This window comes from Melospiza georgiana, chromosome 8, assembly GCF_028018845.1.
Source record: "Melospiza georgiana isolate bMelGeo1 chromosome 8, bMelGeo1.pri, whole genome shotgun sequence".
NCBI lineage: Eukaryota > Metazoa > Chordata > Aves > Passeriformes > Passerellidae > Melospiza > Melospiza georgiana.
The window spans coordinates 24,632,243-24,646,187 of record NC_080437.1 but is presented as its reverse complement, the minus strand read 5'-3'; the positions used below and the strand labels follow the sequence as shown (position 1 = coordinate 24,646,187).

Sequence of the window (13,945 nt, the reverse complement as noted above, 5' to 3'; positions counted from 1 at the left end):
ATAGTGCTGATGGGAGCCACTTATATGGCTTCTTACTTAATTACAACCTGGATGAGCTGTAAGTACAAATACCAACTTAGCTGTAGCCAAGTGTGAGTAAAAAGCTTGGGGGAGAGCAATACCAGGAGAAAAGTGGAAGGTTTATTTTTGTAGTGTTTAATGGGGGCTTCTTTTCTGTGTTAGTTAGTCTGTTGCTTTAAAGGTTACAGTTCTTTAAGTTTTGCTGACTTGAGAAAGAACCTGGAGTTTTGGTGAGTGCTTTTGAAGTTTTTCTATGCTGGCTTTATGTGCTGATTTTAGCTGCTTCTTTACTTGTGTCCTGTATCCTTGTTCCCTGTCTGAGCATGTAATGTAATTGCTGAAGGAATGAGCCTCCTGTTACCATCTTAAGGTATAAGGGCATGTTCAGGCAAGTTTTGCTGCCTTGGTTACCACAGGAAAAGCTTTCATTAGGTCTAATGCAGTATCTTAGGGCATCTCTTTACTCTCTGTGTGTCCGTAAGGTACCTGAGTGAAAAAGAGCCTGTGGAGAGTAGCCTGCCTTCTTAGGATCAGGTTGTGTATTCTACTGTTCCTTGGTTAAGTGAAGGCATTCTCCTGGTTGTCTTTTCTCCACATGTGAGTACACATATGCCCAGCAAATTTCTCTCTGTGTTCTGCACTTATAGACTGGGCTGTTTTGCAATATTTCTGCACTTATATGCTACCTTTAATGTTTGTGGCAGCAGAGCAGTAGGTGGCTGAGGTATTTTGTATTTTGCCTGGCTTCTTATAAACACAAATTCCTTTGCAGGTGGCGTCCTTTTCACATTTGCTGTTTGATCATGTGGGTGCTAATCCATGTACAGTAGCATAACTTGGCTGTAGTATTGACTCCTGCCAGTGCTCTACTCTGTAATATTCCTAGTACCACCTGCTTGTGAAAGGTACTAATATAAATCATTGTTGTTGTGTGATTAGAGGCTTTAAATACTTTAATTTGGAAAAAATGACACAGAAAAGCCTTTGAGTGATTGTATTCCTGGAAACACAAGATTTTCTTTTGATTCCTATTTTAAAATATCAATAATGTTATTTGTGAGCTAGGTTCTGTATTGTCTAAAGACCATAACAGAAGGTAGTTGGTTGGTTTTTTTTAAGTTATAACAAAGTTGTAGATCAGCAGATGCTGCAGCTGTCTGCCTTGGGGATGTAATAAGAGGAGTATTCCCATGGGTAGTTCTAGCTCAGATGTTTGAACTTAGACTAGAAATGCAGTGTGTGTTGCTGTTGTAACAGAAAACTCCCTTATATGCCAGAGGGGTATGTTGTATGTAATACAACCCCAAAGAGTGAACAAGCTTTCCTGACCTATTGTTTAGGGTATTGACATTCTGGGAAGACGTGGTGTAAGTGCATAAGACTATGTGCCTTCTGTACTTCTGCATATTCATCCTCAGTGCAGGATACGTGGGAATAGGATCTATTTAGAGAAGAAAGAGTTAAAATGCAAATAGTTTTCTGTGACACTGGTATTTCTCAACAGAGGAAACCCACTGTGGGCACAACCAGGCTGTGTCATCCATTAACTCCTTTGCAGGATAACAGGAGACTCTCCCAAGAGCACTTCAAGGACAAAGACTTGTAATTGAGCAGCTGTGAGAGTAGGATGCTGTGGAAGTACAAAACATGTTGCTCTGTTATGCAAACTGTCTTTGTGCAAGATAAGAAAGTGCTGGTAGGTAACTGGAGCTGGGCATGGGAATTAAGGCTGGAATTGAATGATTTGTCTTGGAGTGTGTAAAGTAAACAATATATATCCAGGAGGAACCAAATAATTATGGAGTGTGTGAAGCAGCTCTTGCAGGGTAAAACCTTTCAAGGCCACCTGCACCATGTCAGTAATACCACATAAGGCTGAGATTACCAAGGTAACCATATCAGAATTGTCAGGCTTAATTATGGATGTGGCAAAATCGAGGAAGAAACAATCTGGGTGGATTGGCTGTTTGGGAGGAGACTGAGGTAAAGGAAGTGTGAATGCAGCAGAAAAAGTGGATTCTGAAATTAGAGAATAATGTATAAAATGAGACAAAGGTGAGATCAGCTGACTGAAGGATTGCAGGTGTCTGGATGATAGCAAAGCATGAGGACCCAAGCTCACAGGAATGCTGAAGTGATGCTCCCTGAACAACCTGCTGGACTCTACATCAGGTCTATGCTGGAAAGAATTGTTGTGGGAGGGCAGAGCAAAGTGGGGTAGATGTGCATCATAGTGCTAAATGGTGTGGGAGGGAAGGGTGACTCAACTGCATCATGTGTGGTTCGTAAGACTTGATTAGTAGCTTCATAGCTGTGTGCAAAGTGATATAAAAATAGCCATGAGATGCTACTGGTGCATTAATGAGGTTATTGATATTTTAGTTGACTTATTGGTGTGCTTAATACAATTAGTGCCCTGACTCTGTTCCCTCGACACTGTACTATGAAGGGGAATAGTTGGGCGAAGGCACAGCTGGGGGCTCAACCAGGACTTCCTAATTCGGAAGCTTGAGCTACCTGGTACTGAGATCTTTTCTTTAAAGAACATCTGTGGATGGAGATTATGGGTATCAGATGAACTCTTGAGTGAGAGGAGAAGCAGGTCTGTGCAGGCTGTGTTTTAACATGGAGGAGATCCTTAGAGTCCTAAGGAATGCTATGAAATACACATTAAAATATGCTCAACTAAAAAAAAAAAAAAAGAGTAGTGTTTAGATACATAGCTGCATCTGGGAAAGGGTTTAAATGAGAAATAACATGGTGGCTGGGATACTGATACATGAGACACAGATTTGAACCTCAGGTGAGGAAGACATCTGATGTAAAGGGTGTCTGCAGTGGTTACTGGGAAGATGGGAATGGTGGTGGTGAAAACTTTAATAACACAGAAGTTAGGCTAAGCCAAACGGAGAACGTGTCAGAAAAAGAGAAACTGTATGGTATATCCAAAATGTATCCTCTGGTGCAGCAGATACACACCCAGGGAGAGGCTGGGTAGGTGACAGTGTCAGGATCACCTTGGCAGCAGCAGGGATGTTTTCTAGAGCCTTCTCTGCTGATGCAGTCACCCTGTGGTAACACTGATCGTGTTTTATTCTTGGTGGCACAGCTGTTCCCGAGCTGCTGTGTTACCCAGCAGCTGCAGTCAGAGTAGGAGTGGCTGCTCCAAACCTCTGTCAGCAGTGAGCTGCATTTGACTGTTATTTGAGCAGAGTTATGCAGGAAGGTGGTTTTTGGATAATGGCTGTCAAGTAAAGACTTGCTCTGCAATGACTTGGCCATTTCCTGGTGTTTTGATTTCATACAGAGTCTGGGCTTTGCACAGACCTCAGAAACAAATGCCAGACCCACACCAGACTTCAGTGCTTTCTGGGAATGTTGCTTTGAATAGCTGAAATGGATCTATTCCCTCTTCAAAGGGCCTCTCTAAGGGTTGACTGACTGTAGTATGCATTAGCTGCTATTTCCAGAGTTACCAATGCCAGCTGGAGCTCTTTTCTTCATGGTGCACTGGTAACAGCAGGGTGAGACTGGTGTCTTCTAGCTTCAGAAGTTAAATTCTCCCCCTTGGCTGAGCTGAAGGGATTGTGCATGGAGCTCTTATATCAGCTTTGCTTGTGGTATTCTTCCAGTTGGCTTGGGCAGTGAAGTAGTTCCTGATAGAAAGGAGGTGAGAGGAAACAGGGTCAGAGCCCCAGCATGCTGGGGGAGTTCCTCAGACTGGGTTAATGGTGTGTGGAGGCTTGTTCCCTACAGCACTGATTTGTATTGCTGTAAATCACTGCTGGTACCTTGAACTGGGTGTGATGCAGTAATCCCTTGTGTGAGAATTTAACACTTCTTGGAGTACTTTGCTGGGGCAGTATGGGTTGATTTTCTCTTGCAGAGTGTAGCAAAATGTGGTGCTGTGTTAGGGAGGGGGGTGAGTGGGTTCGTGTTCAAAATTAAAGTTTTTCCATTATTTAGCAGCATTAGTACGGAAATCTGGTCCTCTAGATAAAAATGAAGGCCTGAAAAGGCCCAGCTTTTAATGGGCTTTTGCATTTTCCTTGAATTCTTTTGTTGCTGCCAGGCATGTCTGGCTAAGAGAAAGCATCCCATTTAGGAAGGCAGCCAGGTGCCTCCGTCCTAAGGATCAGTACTGGTGGTGGAGGATCAAAGTTATTGTGTTGTGGCTTTTTGTACTGCTTTCCCATCTCCCCAAGAAGTACTTGGGAGTCTTCTCCTGGATGAGTTTTACTGAAAAGACTTCAAACCAAGCATGACCTTAAGCTGGTAATAAAAGGATAGAAGTGATAAGAAAAAATATGAAACTGCTTTGTCATGATCTTCTCCCACGTGCTATTTCCAGCTACCAGGATGCTGGATAAGTGTGTGGGATGGGCGCCCGAGTGATGGAAGACAAACCTTGGCTGAATAAAAACATTCAGTTTTAACATCTCACTGTAAGCAGTCCTTGAAGCTGGGTTTTTTTCTTTTTTAAAAGTCTTTACCAAAGCTTTGTAAGGTGGCAACAATTCTGCAGACTCTGCTCAAAATGGGGAGACTTACTGGAAATAACTCATTACTTCTTCATCCTCTTGGCTGGGGGAAATTGGTGCTTTTGCAGTATTCATCCCTGTACCCTTGGGAGTTGTTACAGAGCAATGGCAGGAGATCTGTGGTTTTTTGTGGGGTGGGGGAGGAGGTGGAGGTCAGGAAAAAAGCTAGAAAGAATAGACTGAAAGCTTGAGTGCTGGAACAGAGGAAAGGGTAACTTAATGGTATCTTCATTTGTGAGCTGATCACAGAGCTATGGAATGAGGTGAGAATAGTCTGGGTTGAATGTTACAGTAAATTAGATGGTCATGTCCTCTCCAATGGGCCCAATGTCTCCACAGTTGTGTTGGCTTGCAGCATATTCCCTGAGGCAGTATCTAAACCCGTCCAAACTGCCAGCCTGACCTGGGGACCCTGCTTCTGCTGGACAGGGGGCTTGGTGAAACCAGTCTCTCCAGACATGTGAGATACTTGTATGAAGTTTCACGTGTTGGGTATTGTGGCACACCTGTGTGTTGGTACTGCCCGTGATACAGCCAGGCTCACTTCAGTCTCTCTCCTACTGAATGTGAAGTCTGGCATGAATTTAATATTTACTTTTCTCTGTTTTCTGTAGCTCACAGTAGTCTCTTGTGTTCCACAAATACCTAAAAAGAAAGCTCACCAAATTCAAAGCTAGCCGAGGTGATAGTAAATCTCTACTGCCCTGAGATGTTCAGAAAAACCATGGTCATCTGTATTTTTAGCAGGTAATTTCTGCTGCTTTAGATACTAGGAAAGCCCTACCAGACTTGGGCATTTCTGTTTTAACTAGTGGTTTCATCACCTGTAGTAACTGAGAGGGCTGAAACAAAAGCTTCTCTGATCAAATGTCCTCTCTAGTTTTGTATTGCAAACATTGCTTGGTTGCTCCATAGCAACTCTATGTGGGGCAGCTGGTGTGAAACACACTTTTCTTGGCAGGCCTTTTTTTGGGAGCTGTGGTGTCAGTCCCCTTGACCTCCACCAAGATGTTTGAGGAGGGAAAGGCCCTGCCAGATGACTGGGGCAGTGGCTAAGGGAATTGCTGGAGTCAGCTCTGGCAAGTCTGGGAATAGTCTGCAGTATCATGTTCTCACCAAGAAGAGATGACAATCTTATGTTAGTTTTCTGTGACCGTCTTTGGAATTTTCTCTCCTCTTTATTGTGCCTGGTGTCTCATTCAGCAACAGCCAAGTGGGATCTGAACCCTTTTCCAGCAAGGTCAAAACTGCTGGAAAGGCTTAAAAGGAGAGGCTGCCTTGTCTCTTGCTGTGTTGGCCCCTTGTTGCTCCCTGCTGCCAACCACTGCTCCAGGTGCCCTGGCATGGGGAGGCTTGGCTCCCAGGCACAGCTTGCTGTCTGTCCATCCAGGCTTTCTGTCTGTGCCTCTAATACCTGGCATGTATTGATGGATGTCAGTGGCTCTCAGGAGCAGGCAAGCATTTAGCAGAGTTCAGCTCAGGCTTCAAGATCTGCTTTGCCTGTTCTTGCTCAGGACACTCAAGTGCTCAGTTACAGATGTGGTGATTTTTATTTATTTTTTTTTTCCCAAGGGATAACAGAGCTTGAAGGTGGAGCAAAGGAGGGAGGTAGTCTGAAGAGACAGATCAGCTAGGATCCTCTCTCCCTTTCTGGTCCTGTAGTTGGTCCTGAAGAGTTGGAGGCTGTCACATATTTACTTCCAAGACCAAGCCAGCCTCTGGCTGCTGGTACTGGAGAAACAATAGAAGTAAGAGCAGGTGGATCATAGCATGGTTTGAATTGGAAAGGACTTAAAGATTATCCAGTTCTAACTTCTCTGCCATGGGCAGGGGCACCTTCCACTAGACTAGAGCTCTCAGTGCCCCATCAAGTCTCACCTGGAATGCTTCCAGGGATGGGGCATCCACAGCTACTCTAGGCAACCTGCTCTGGTGCCTCAACACTCTCACAGTAAAGAATTTTAATTTCTAATATTCAATTTGAATTCACTCTCCATCAGTTTAAAACTATTCCCTTTTGTCCTATCACTGCTTGCCCTTGTGAAAATTCCCTTGCCAGCCTTCTTGGAGGCCCCCTTTAGGTACTTTAGGTGGTATAAGGTCTCCTTGAGAAGAGGAAGGGGAGAAGAAACTGGGGATTGGACTCCTTCCTCAAGTGGTACCACTCGATGTTGGTGTTTGGAGTTGGTTTTCTTAAGCATCTGGCTTTTGATGCCTTCCAGCCATCAGATGACCTGACAAATGATCATCTTCTGGGCAAACCCTGTTTTTCCTGGAGCAGTGTCTGCTTTGCTTTTACTTCCTAGTAACTGAGAGATTGGGTCGGGCAAGCTGGTACTGGTGTTCTCAAAGCCCTTTTCTCCTGTACATGTGGATTTGTCATGCTGTAGCTCAGCCTGAAGGTCGGTATGAACAACAGGCAATTGTGTAATGGTGGGGTAAACTGCATTGTCAGCCCCTGTGGGCACCAGGATGCTGCTCTGCAGGGGCAGAGCAGGGCAGGAGCATTGTGCCTCCTGCATACCAAAACCTTGTTGCAACACACCCGAGCATTCAGAGCAGTACTTGGTGCTGCAAGGCAGGAGATGGGGCTCAGTGCCTCTGCAGGTAAGGCTGTGGCTGGGCAGTCTGAGCTCTGTGCTTGGGAGCAGGCAGGGACAGGGCAGCAGCTGTGCAGGGGGGCCTGGCAGAGGCCACCCAGTCAAGGCTTGCCCTGACAGGTTTGCAAACTTCCTCTGGGGCTGTGAAGTCTGGTATAGGCTGTCAACACACTCCCCCTGGGTGATCCGCTTCCAGGGAAATGTGTTTGCTTCTGTGGAAGGGCATGTGATAATGCTGCCCTGAAGTGCTTCTAGCCCTGCTTAATCCTCATCTTGTTCCCCCTTCTTATCTGTTCAGTTTGCTTCCTCTTGTGGGTCATCCTGCCTGGCTAAGACACCAGCTTGTTCCCCTTATCTTTCTTCAGTGTAAAATCAAAGCAATTAGTTGGTGTGCTCAGGCTGCCTTGTGATTAAACCCCCAGTGATTTAGATGGCCTGTCAGTCCTTCTCCTTGCAGCTGCCAGGAAGACCTGGGAGCAATGATGCTGACAGCCAAAATGCAGGGCGCTAGAGAAGCTTTTGAGCAAGAGCTGGTCATCAGCTAGATGTGAACAGCTTCTCCAGAGTGGTCCTTAACTGGCTTGGAGCAGCACACTGACCCAGCAGAAGGGGTGTAAGCTGGGCTTGCTTTGTTTCATATGATGGATGCAATAACTGCACACTCTGTGCAGACCACTTGCTCTGAAATACAAGCACTTTACAAAGTGTGGATCTCAATAGGAATACATGGATGAGCTATTTAAAGCGATGCTGAGACTGGTTTTCAAGATGAGACCATTTATTCCACGTGCCTACTTTATGCTGCCATTGACATACAACACCCCTTTGGATTTTTGTGGTCATTCTGAGCAAGTTAGGCAAGTAGGTTGTGAACTTTGTTTCATTTCCTCCTATCTGAGGGGGTGATGGTTGTGATGGGCCTTGTCTCCAAGGCTGCAAGTCTTGTTTAAGGGTGCTGCCTGGTCTTGACTGAATATTCCAGCGCTGTTCTGCTGTTCCCTTTGTGGAGTGTAGGTGTCTACCCCTGAACCCATGGCAAAAAAAGGCTTGAGCTAGTTAATGTACATTATGAACCTCTAGGAAAAGGAAGAATTTGTGCTAGCTAAAAAGAAAAATCCCCATATTGCAGTACCCAGCATTGCTTGTGTCAGGCAACTCTTAGGGGACAGCTGAACTTTCATCTCCCTTTCTTGGTTAACACCTGTGGAAGAGGCAACTCTAGTTAAGGCAAGAGGAGCCCACAGGATCTGAACTCTGTGGAAAAAAAAAATCAAGTTTGCTGCCTATAGTCCTATGCATGATCTTTTCCTGTCTCTGATAGCAAACTCTTCTTAAAAAAAAAAAAAACAAAAACAAAAAAAAAAAAACAAAACAAAACCCAAAAACTATGCTATATACAGCTTCCTTTCTGGCCCTAGGGGAGAGGATAATGAGTCATGGAAGGACATTGCCTCATGCCCTGGAGGGTGCTTGGATGTCTGGCAAGGGCAGGCTAGGAGCAAATTCAGCTGTAGGTCAGAGTTGCTCAAGGTAAATGTGCACTTAAACGTGAATGGTAATTAGTGAGACCAGAAAGAGAAACCTGCACATGAGAACTTGTCAGAGGAAGTGTAGATGTGCCTGGATTTTGCTCTAGAAATAAACAAAAGGTACAGCTCTTGTTTGCTTATCAGAGTAAAAGCAGGGCTTTGGGAGGATGGGGAGAGAGTCAAGGGCAGCTGAAGATCTTTTTATTTGTTTAAGATTTCCTTGTCTGGGCAGGACAGCAGTTGACATGACTGCAGCAGGGTTGGGCTGTGTCGCCTCTTTCCTTTCTTTGCCTGCTTGCTTTGTTTCTTTCCCTTGTGCCTGCCTTTCCACTTTCATGCCTGCTCAAGGGCCTCAGCTCCTTGCAGGGTCTTGCTGCCTCCCAGCACTGCAAACACAAGTCATGAGGATATGAAGTTGACTCTTCTGCCCTCAGTGGTCTTTATGTCAGCTCGTTCTCATCTTTGCAACTCAGAGATGTGTGGGTTAAATAATGTCTTGCAGAGAAGCTAACGAGCAGTTGCTGGCAATGTGGCTCACTTATTCTTGGTAGGTTACTGCTCTTGCAAGCTGTGGGGAGCTCCTTGTATTAATTATTAATTAGTTGGCATGCTTACAGTGTGAAGTGTATCTCCTTATTCACTCCAAAATGTATATAACCAGTATAAATTGATTGTCTTCCCCTTCTGTCCTCACAGCTTTTGAGACTTAGCAACTGTTCCAGAGAGGTGCCCCCTGTGTAAAACCCCAGGCTCCTGTACAATGTACCAGTCCAGCTTTGTGCCACGGGAATATTACCCAGCCATGATCCCACCTTCTGCTTATACCTACCCACCACTGCGGCCTGGGAGAGCAGAAGACACATCCAGACCTGTGATGTTCCCTCCCATCCACATGCACAACTTCTACAGTCGACCCATCACTTTTGTGGTGGACAGGAACAGCTACCCTGACTACGCAGGAGGTCAGGTGGAGTATCATCATCTTTATAGTGCCTCCAGTCCCTATATCCATCCATACCACACCTGGCACTTCCCTCCCATGGTCCCTATCCCTCTCTACAGCCCCTATGCAAACTACCATCCCTATGCTGCCTGCCAGAGGTCAGATCAGTATCGAGATACGTGGCCAGAAGGCTTCACAATGAGAGGGGAGCTTCAATGGGGGAAGCTTGGAAAGGTGTTTGGGCCAAGGAAAGACCTCCCAGAATTTGTGAAGGATGATCTCCGGAGGGTTTATGGCACCTACCCCTGGACCAATGTTTCCATATCCTATCGGAAAGGAGAGTTCTTGGTTAAGGGAGACCCCAAGACAGAAGACCAGGAATATGCAGTGGAGAAGAAAGTCATCCAGCAGGCTGTGACCCCCAGTGCCAGTGAGGCAGATGACAGCAGCGAGGACCGGAACCGTAAGAAGAAAAAGAAACTGAGACATTGAGGGAGTTCAGACACCCAATGGACTGATGCTCCAGTACCCTCATGGGAGCCATTTGGCAGCTGGTTTTGGTGTGGTTGGCAAGTAACACAAGCAATGGATGCCACCATTCTTGCTGATTTCTTTTAATTGCTCCCCATCAACCACAACGTTATGGCAGATTTACACTTACTGATGCATAATGCCCACCCTGTGAAGAACCCACATGACACTGGACTGTTGGGTCAGCTCATTGGCCCTCGTTTTAAAATGAGCATTTGATTTCCACTGGTTTGGTTGACTGGTCACAGCCTGGTAGGGGATCTCCAAACTGCAGCTCTTGATCAGAGAAGATGGGCCTCTTCCTACCTTGTCCAGGGGAAGGGCCTGTAAGCTGGTTCTCTTCCTGGAGCGATAAAAGCTGAATTTCCTTCAGGCTGAGGGCAGTGCAGGTCCCAGAGAACACAGGGGTTCTTGAGCACTCTGAAGAACAAATGTCTGCATGTCTTGTCACTGGTGTTTACGACCATATCATTGTGCTTTATCACCACGTGAGGCCTGTTTGCAGCACTTCCCTACACTCTGGTGTCCCCATCCTCTTACACTTGATAGTGTGGTGCTCATTTCTCTGGGCCACATGTCCTTATTGAAACTGCTGTTGAGGCCCTGCTCTGGGTCTGACTTAGCTCTGGTTGGAGGTGCTGGCTCTCCAATGAGGTTACTGGAGTTGTGTGAATCACAGCACTTCCATGGCTTGGTGGTTGTACTGGAAGAGCTGTGCTGGAAGTCTGGAGGGCTGTGAGGGACTGGGTCTGACTTACTTGCAAACTTCTAAAAACTTCTACCTTTTAAATTACTATAAACAATAAAAAAAACTCAAATGCAAATGCTTATATTTCTGATTCTTAAATACCTGACATCAGTCTTTTGTGAACAACTTACAATCAGATCTGACACCTTTTTGTGAAGTTAGAGATGGCTTCTGCTGTGGTTCATGCCCAGCCATGGTGCCTTGTCCCACTTGGCAGTATCCTGCCTTGCCCTAGCTTATTTTCTGCCACCTTCTGTAGGGACCAGCAGGAACTTTATAAGCATACAGGAGAAATAGGGGACCCTCTCTGTCACCCTGTAGTCTCCTAGTCTCCCCCTGGCCTCACACATGGGAGGGAATGGGATGTTATCAATCTGCATAGCAAAGGAGAGACTGAGGGTGAATTAACTTGGACGCCTTTGGTTGTTCTGAATTGCAATAAAGTGAAAGCAAGTGGATTTTCTTTAATTCTTTTTTCTTAGTTAGTGCAACAGATTTTGTTTAACCAATTGCCAAAATGTCTCAGCAACTGTCTTCATTTCCCCTTCCCCATTTAGCTTCTTGGAAATGTGTTAACTCTGCTGCCAGACAAAGCTGCAAGAGGGCTGAACCAGAAAAACTGCTGTAGAAACCTTGGACCAAACTGGTGTTCTTTGGCTGTGTTGCAAACAGTGGCAGTGGGACTTGCTGAATGTGCTAGAAAAGGCTTCCATTACTGGCAGCTGGCTAATCAGTTATGCTTCTGGTTACCTAGTATAGGGAAAAGGCAGCAGTTCCTTCTGGGTGGGTTGGTTGGTTGTTTGTTGAGGTTTTTTCAATCTCCTCCTTGGCTGAGCGGGCTGTCCTACCTAGTTAGGGATGTGCATATAAATGCCTGCATTGGTGGTGCACTGCCTGTCCTTCCAGCGGCAGTAGCAGCTCCTTTGGGCAGTGAACCCAAAGTTCATGCATTGGATCCTTGCACAGTGGTTCAGCACCTCAGTGGGGTGTGAGAAGGAGCTTCTTCTCCATCCCCTGCAGCTGTTGTGGGATGCAGCTGAGCTGTCAGAACTGGATGCTGTCTGCCATGGGCAGGGGCTGCTTTAGGTGAGATCCTGGAAGAGGTGCAAACTAGCTCTTCTAGGCAAGGTGAGAAAGAGCATGGGGTTTGCCATACAGTGATTTTGAAATGCTACATAAATTACAAAGACTTGCATAATAAATTATCCTAAATGCCATTCCTCCAGCTGTTAGGTTCCTGGTGGCAGCATGATACCATGCCATAGTGGAAATGTCCCCAAAACTCAAGGGGCACAGTCAGGCTCTCCCAGAGGTATGTGATGGATGGGTGAAAACAGAGCCTGTTGCCTACACAAATACTTTCTCTAAATATGTGTTGCTGCTGGGGTCATCTCCAAGGCCCATGGGGAGACAGAGGGCATAACCCTTAACTTAACTCATCCTGTCCTTTTTATCTTCTGCAAAGTTTTGTTTGGTTTTGCTGCCTGGACTCTGAACAGTAGATTGCTGGGCACACCCAGGCTGTTGTTCTGACAATGTGTATTTTTAGCAGAGGCTGACAATTGCTTGCAGTACATCAGGAGGTAGTAATGTATTTGTTTTCTAAAATGCCATTTCACTTCCAGAAGGAAGAAAACGTTCTATAGTTGGGTGTTTTTTTCCCTTGGGGGAAGATGTGCCACAAACCTCTAGTAGCTCTCTGATAGCAGGTATTTCTGTGGTGGCCATAACTCCCCTCCACCCCTAACCTGGTCTCTGTGCAGGAGCAAAGATTTACATATTCCTTGTAGGAAGAGCTCACAGTTGCCTTTTATTCCTGAAGGTTTGAGGCTCAGTTGCTGCCCAGCTGCAGAACTGAATCCATAGGGCATTTTGGAGGCTTTAACGCCTATGGAATTCAGTTCTCAGAGCCAAGCAGCCAGTGCGAGTCAGCTTCCCTGGCTCCAGCCAGCTGTGTCTCCATCTGCAAGGGGGAAAAAATAGCAAAGAGCTCATCATATCTTTGACACAGGGCAGGCACTGAGCTGACACAGATTTTTGCAACTGGAGCTGCCACAAGGAGAAGACTCTGGCACCTCTCACCCCAGAAGCGGCACAGACAGACGGAGCTTTCTTTGGAAACTTTGCTCAAGTTGGCTGGCTCTTATTTTTTTCTACTGCTTCAACGTATGCTGTTTGGAGTCACTGCAAAGTTTCAGGTCAGCCCTGAGCTCTGCAAACCTGCTGGAGCTGTAAGAGAAACACCATTTCTGCCACCTAGGACTGGTATTGGCAGGTGTGTTGAGAAGCCCCTATATATTTGCTCTGTGTGCAGGTGTCACACATCCCTTGGTCTAAACTGCTCTTCTGAAATGCTCTTTCCTCAGTGTGTGTGTCTGAAAAGGGGCAAGCTGTGCCAGGGAAATGCCTAGTCCTATAGGAGCAGTGCAGCACTTCCAGGCATTGACCTCTGCTCCCTTCATACTGAAACCAGTGCCCACAGGAAACCCTTGAACTTGGAGGTGCCAGCTGAGGGCAATGGTTTGTGCCGCAGGCGCTACCATGGGTGGACAATGAGGTGCAGGGGCTTTCTGCTCATTTGGAAGGGGGAAGGGTCACAGCGTAATTCTGTATAGAGTGAAAGGCCTTTCCCAGATAACTCAGAGTGGATTCAGGGAGGGACTGGTCTCCATCTGGGTTAACCTGGGACTTGCTGGTGCATCCCATAACTATATACATACACTTTGCTGCCCACTGCCCCCACCCTCTAGTTTGGGCTGCAAGGCAGACTTGAGGGACACATGGGGATCCCCCTGAGCACCCACAGAGCTGCTGATGCTGCCAGCCTCAGTAAATGTTCACTTTCAAATCTGGGGACTGAGCTAATGGCTGAAAAGCTTTTCCTTGGCTCAGCAATATTTGGCACAGTTGTGATGACAGTGGCTCAGGCAGGAGTAAGCACCAGGAGAGGATTCCAGCCCTTTGCCTGTATGTCAGCAGAAGAGACGGGAAATGACACGCAGCACTTTGGAGCACGGGCAAAGATTTCAATG

The 13,945-nt window shown here is 46.2% G+C and overlaps 1 protein-coding gene across 1 annotated transcript; it reads left to right on the top strand.

The window, feature by feature from the left end:
- Window positions 1-506: 506 nt before the first annotated feature.
- Window positions 507-11,235, top strand: C8H10orf95 (chromosome 8 C10orf95 homolog). Its single transcript, XM_058029382.1, has 2 exons — window positions 507-618; window positions 9,388-11,235. The coding sequence occupies exon 2, from the start codon at window positions 9,452-9,454 to the stop codon at window positions 10,124-10,126; it is 675 nt and encodes a 224-aa protein (XP_057885365.1). The 5' UTR covers window positions 507-618; window positions 9,388-9,451; the 3' UTR covers window positions 10,127-11,235.
- Window positions 11,236-13,945: the final 2,710 nt, after the last annotated feature.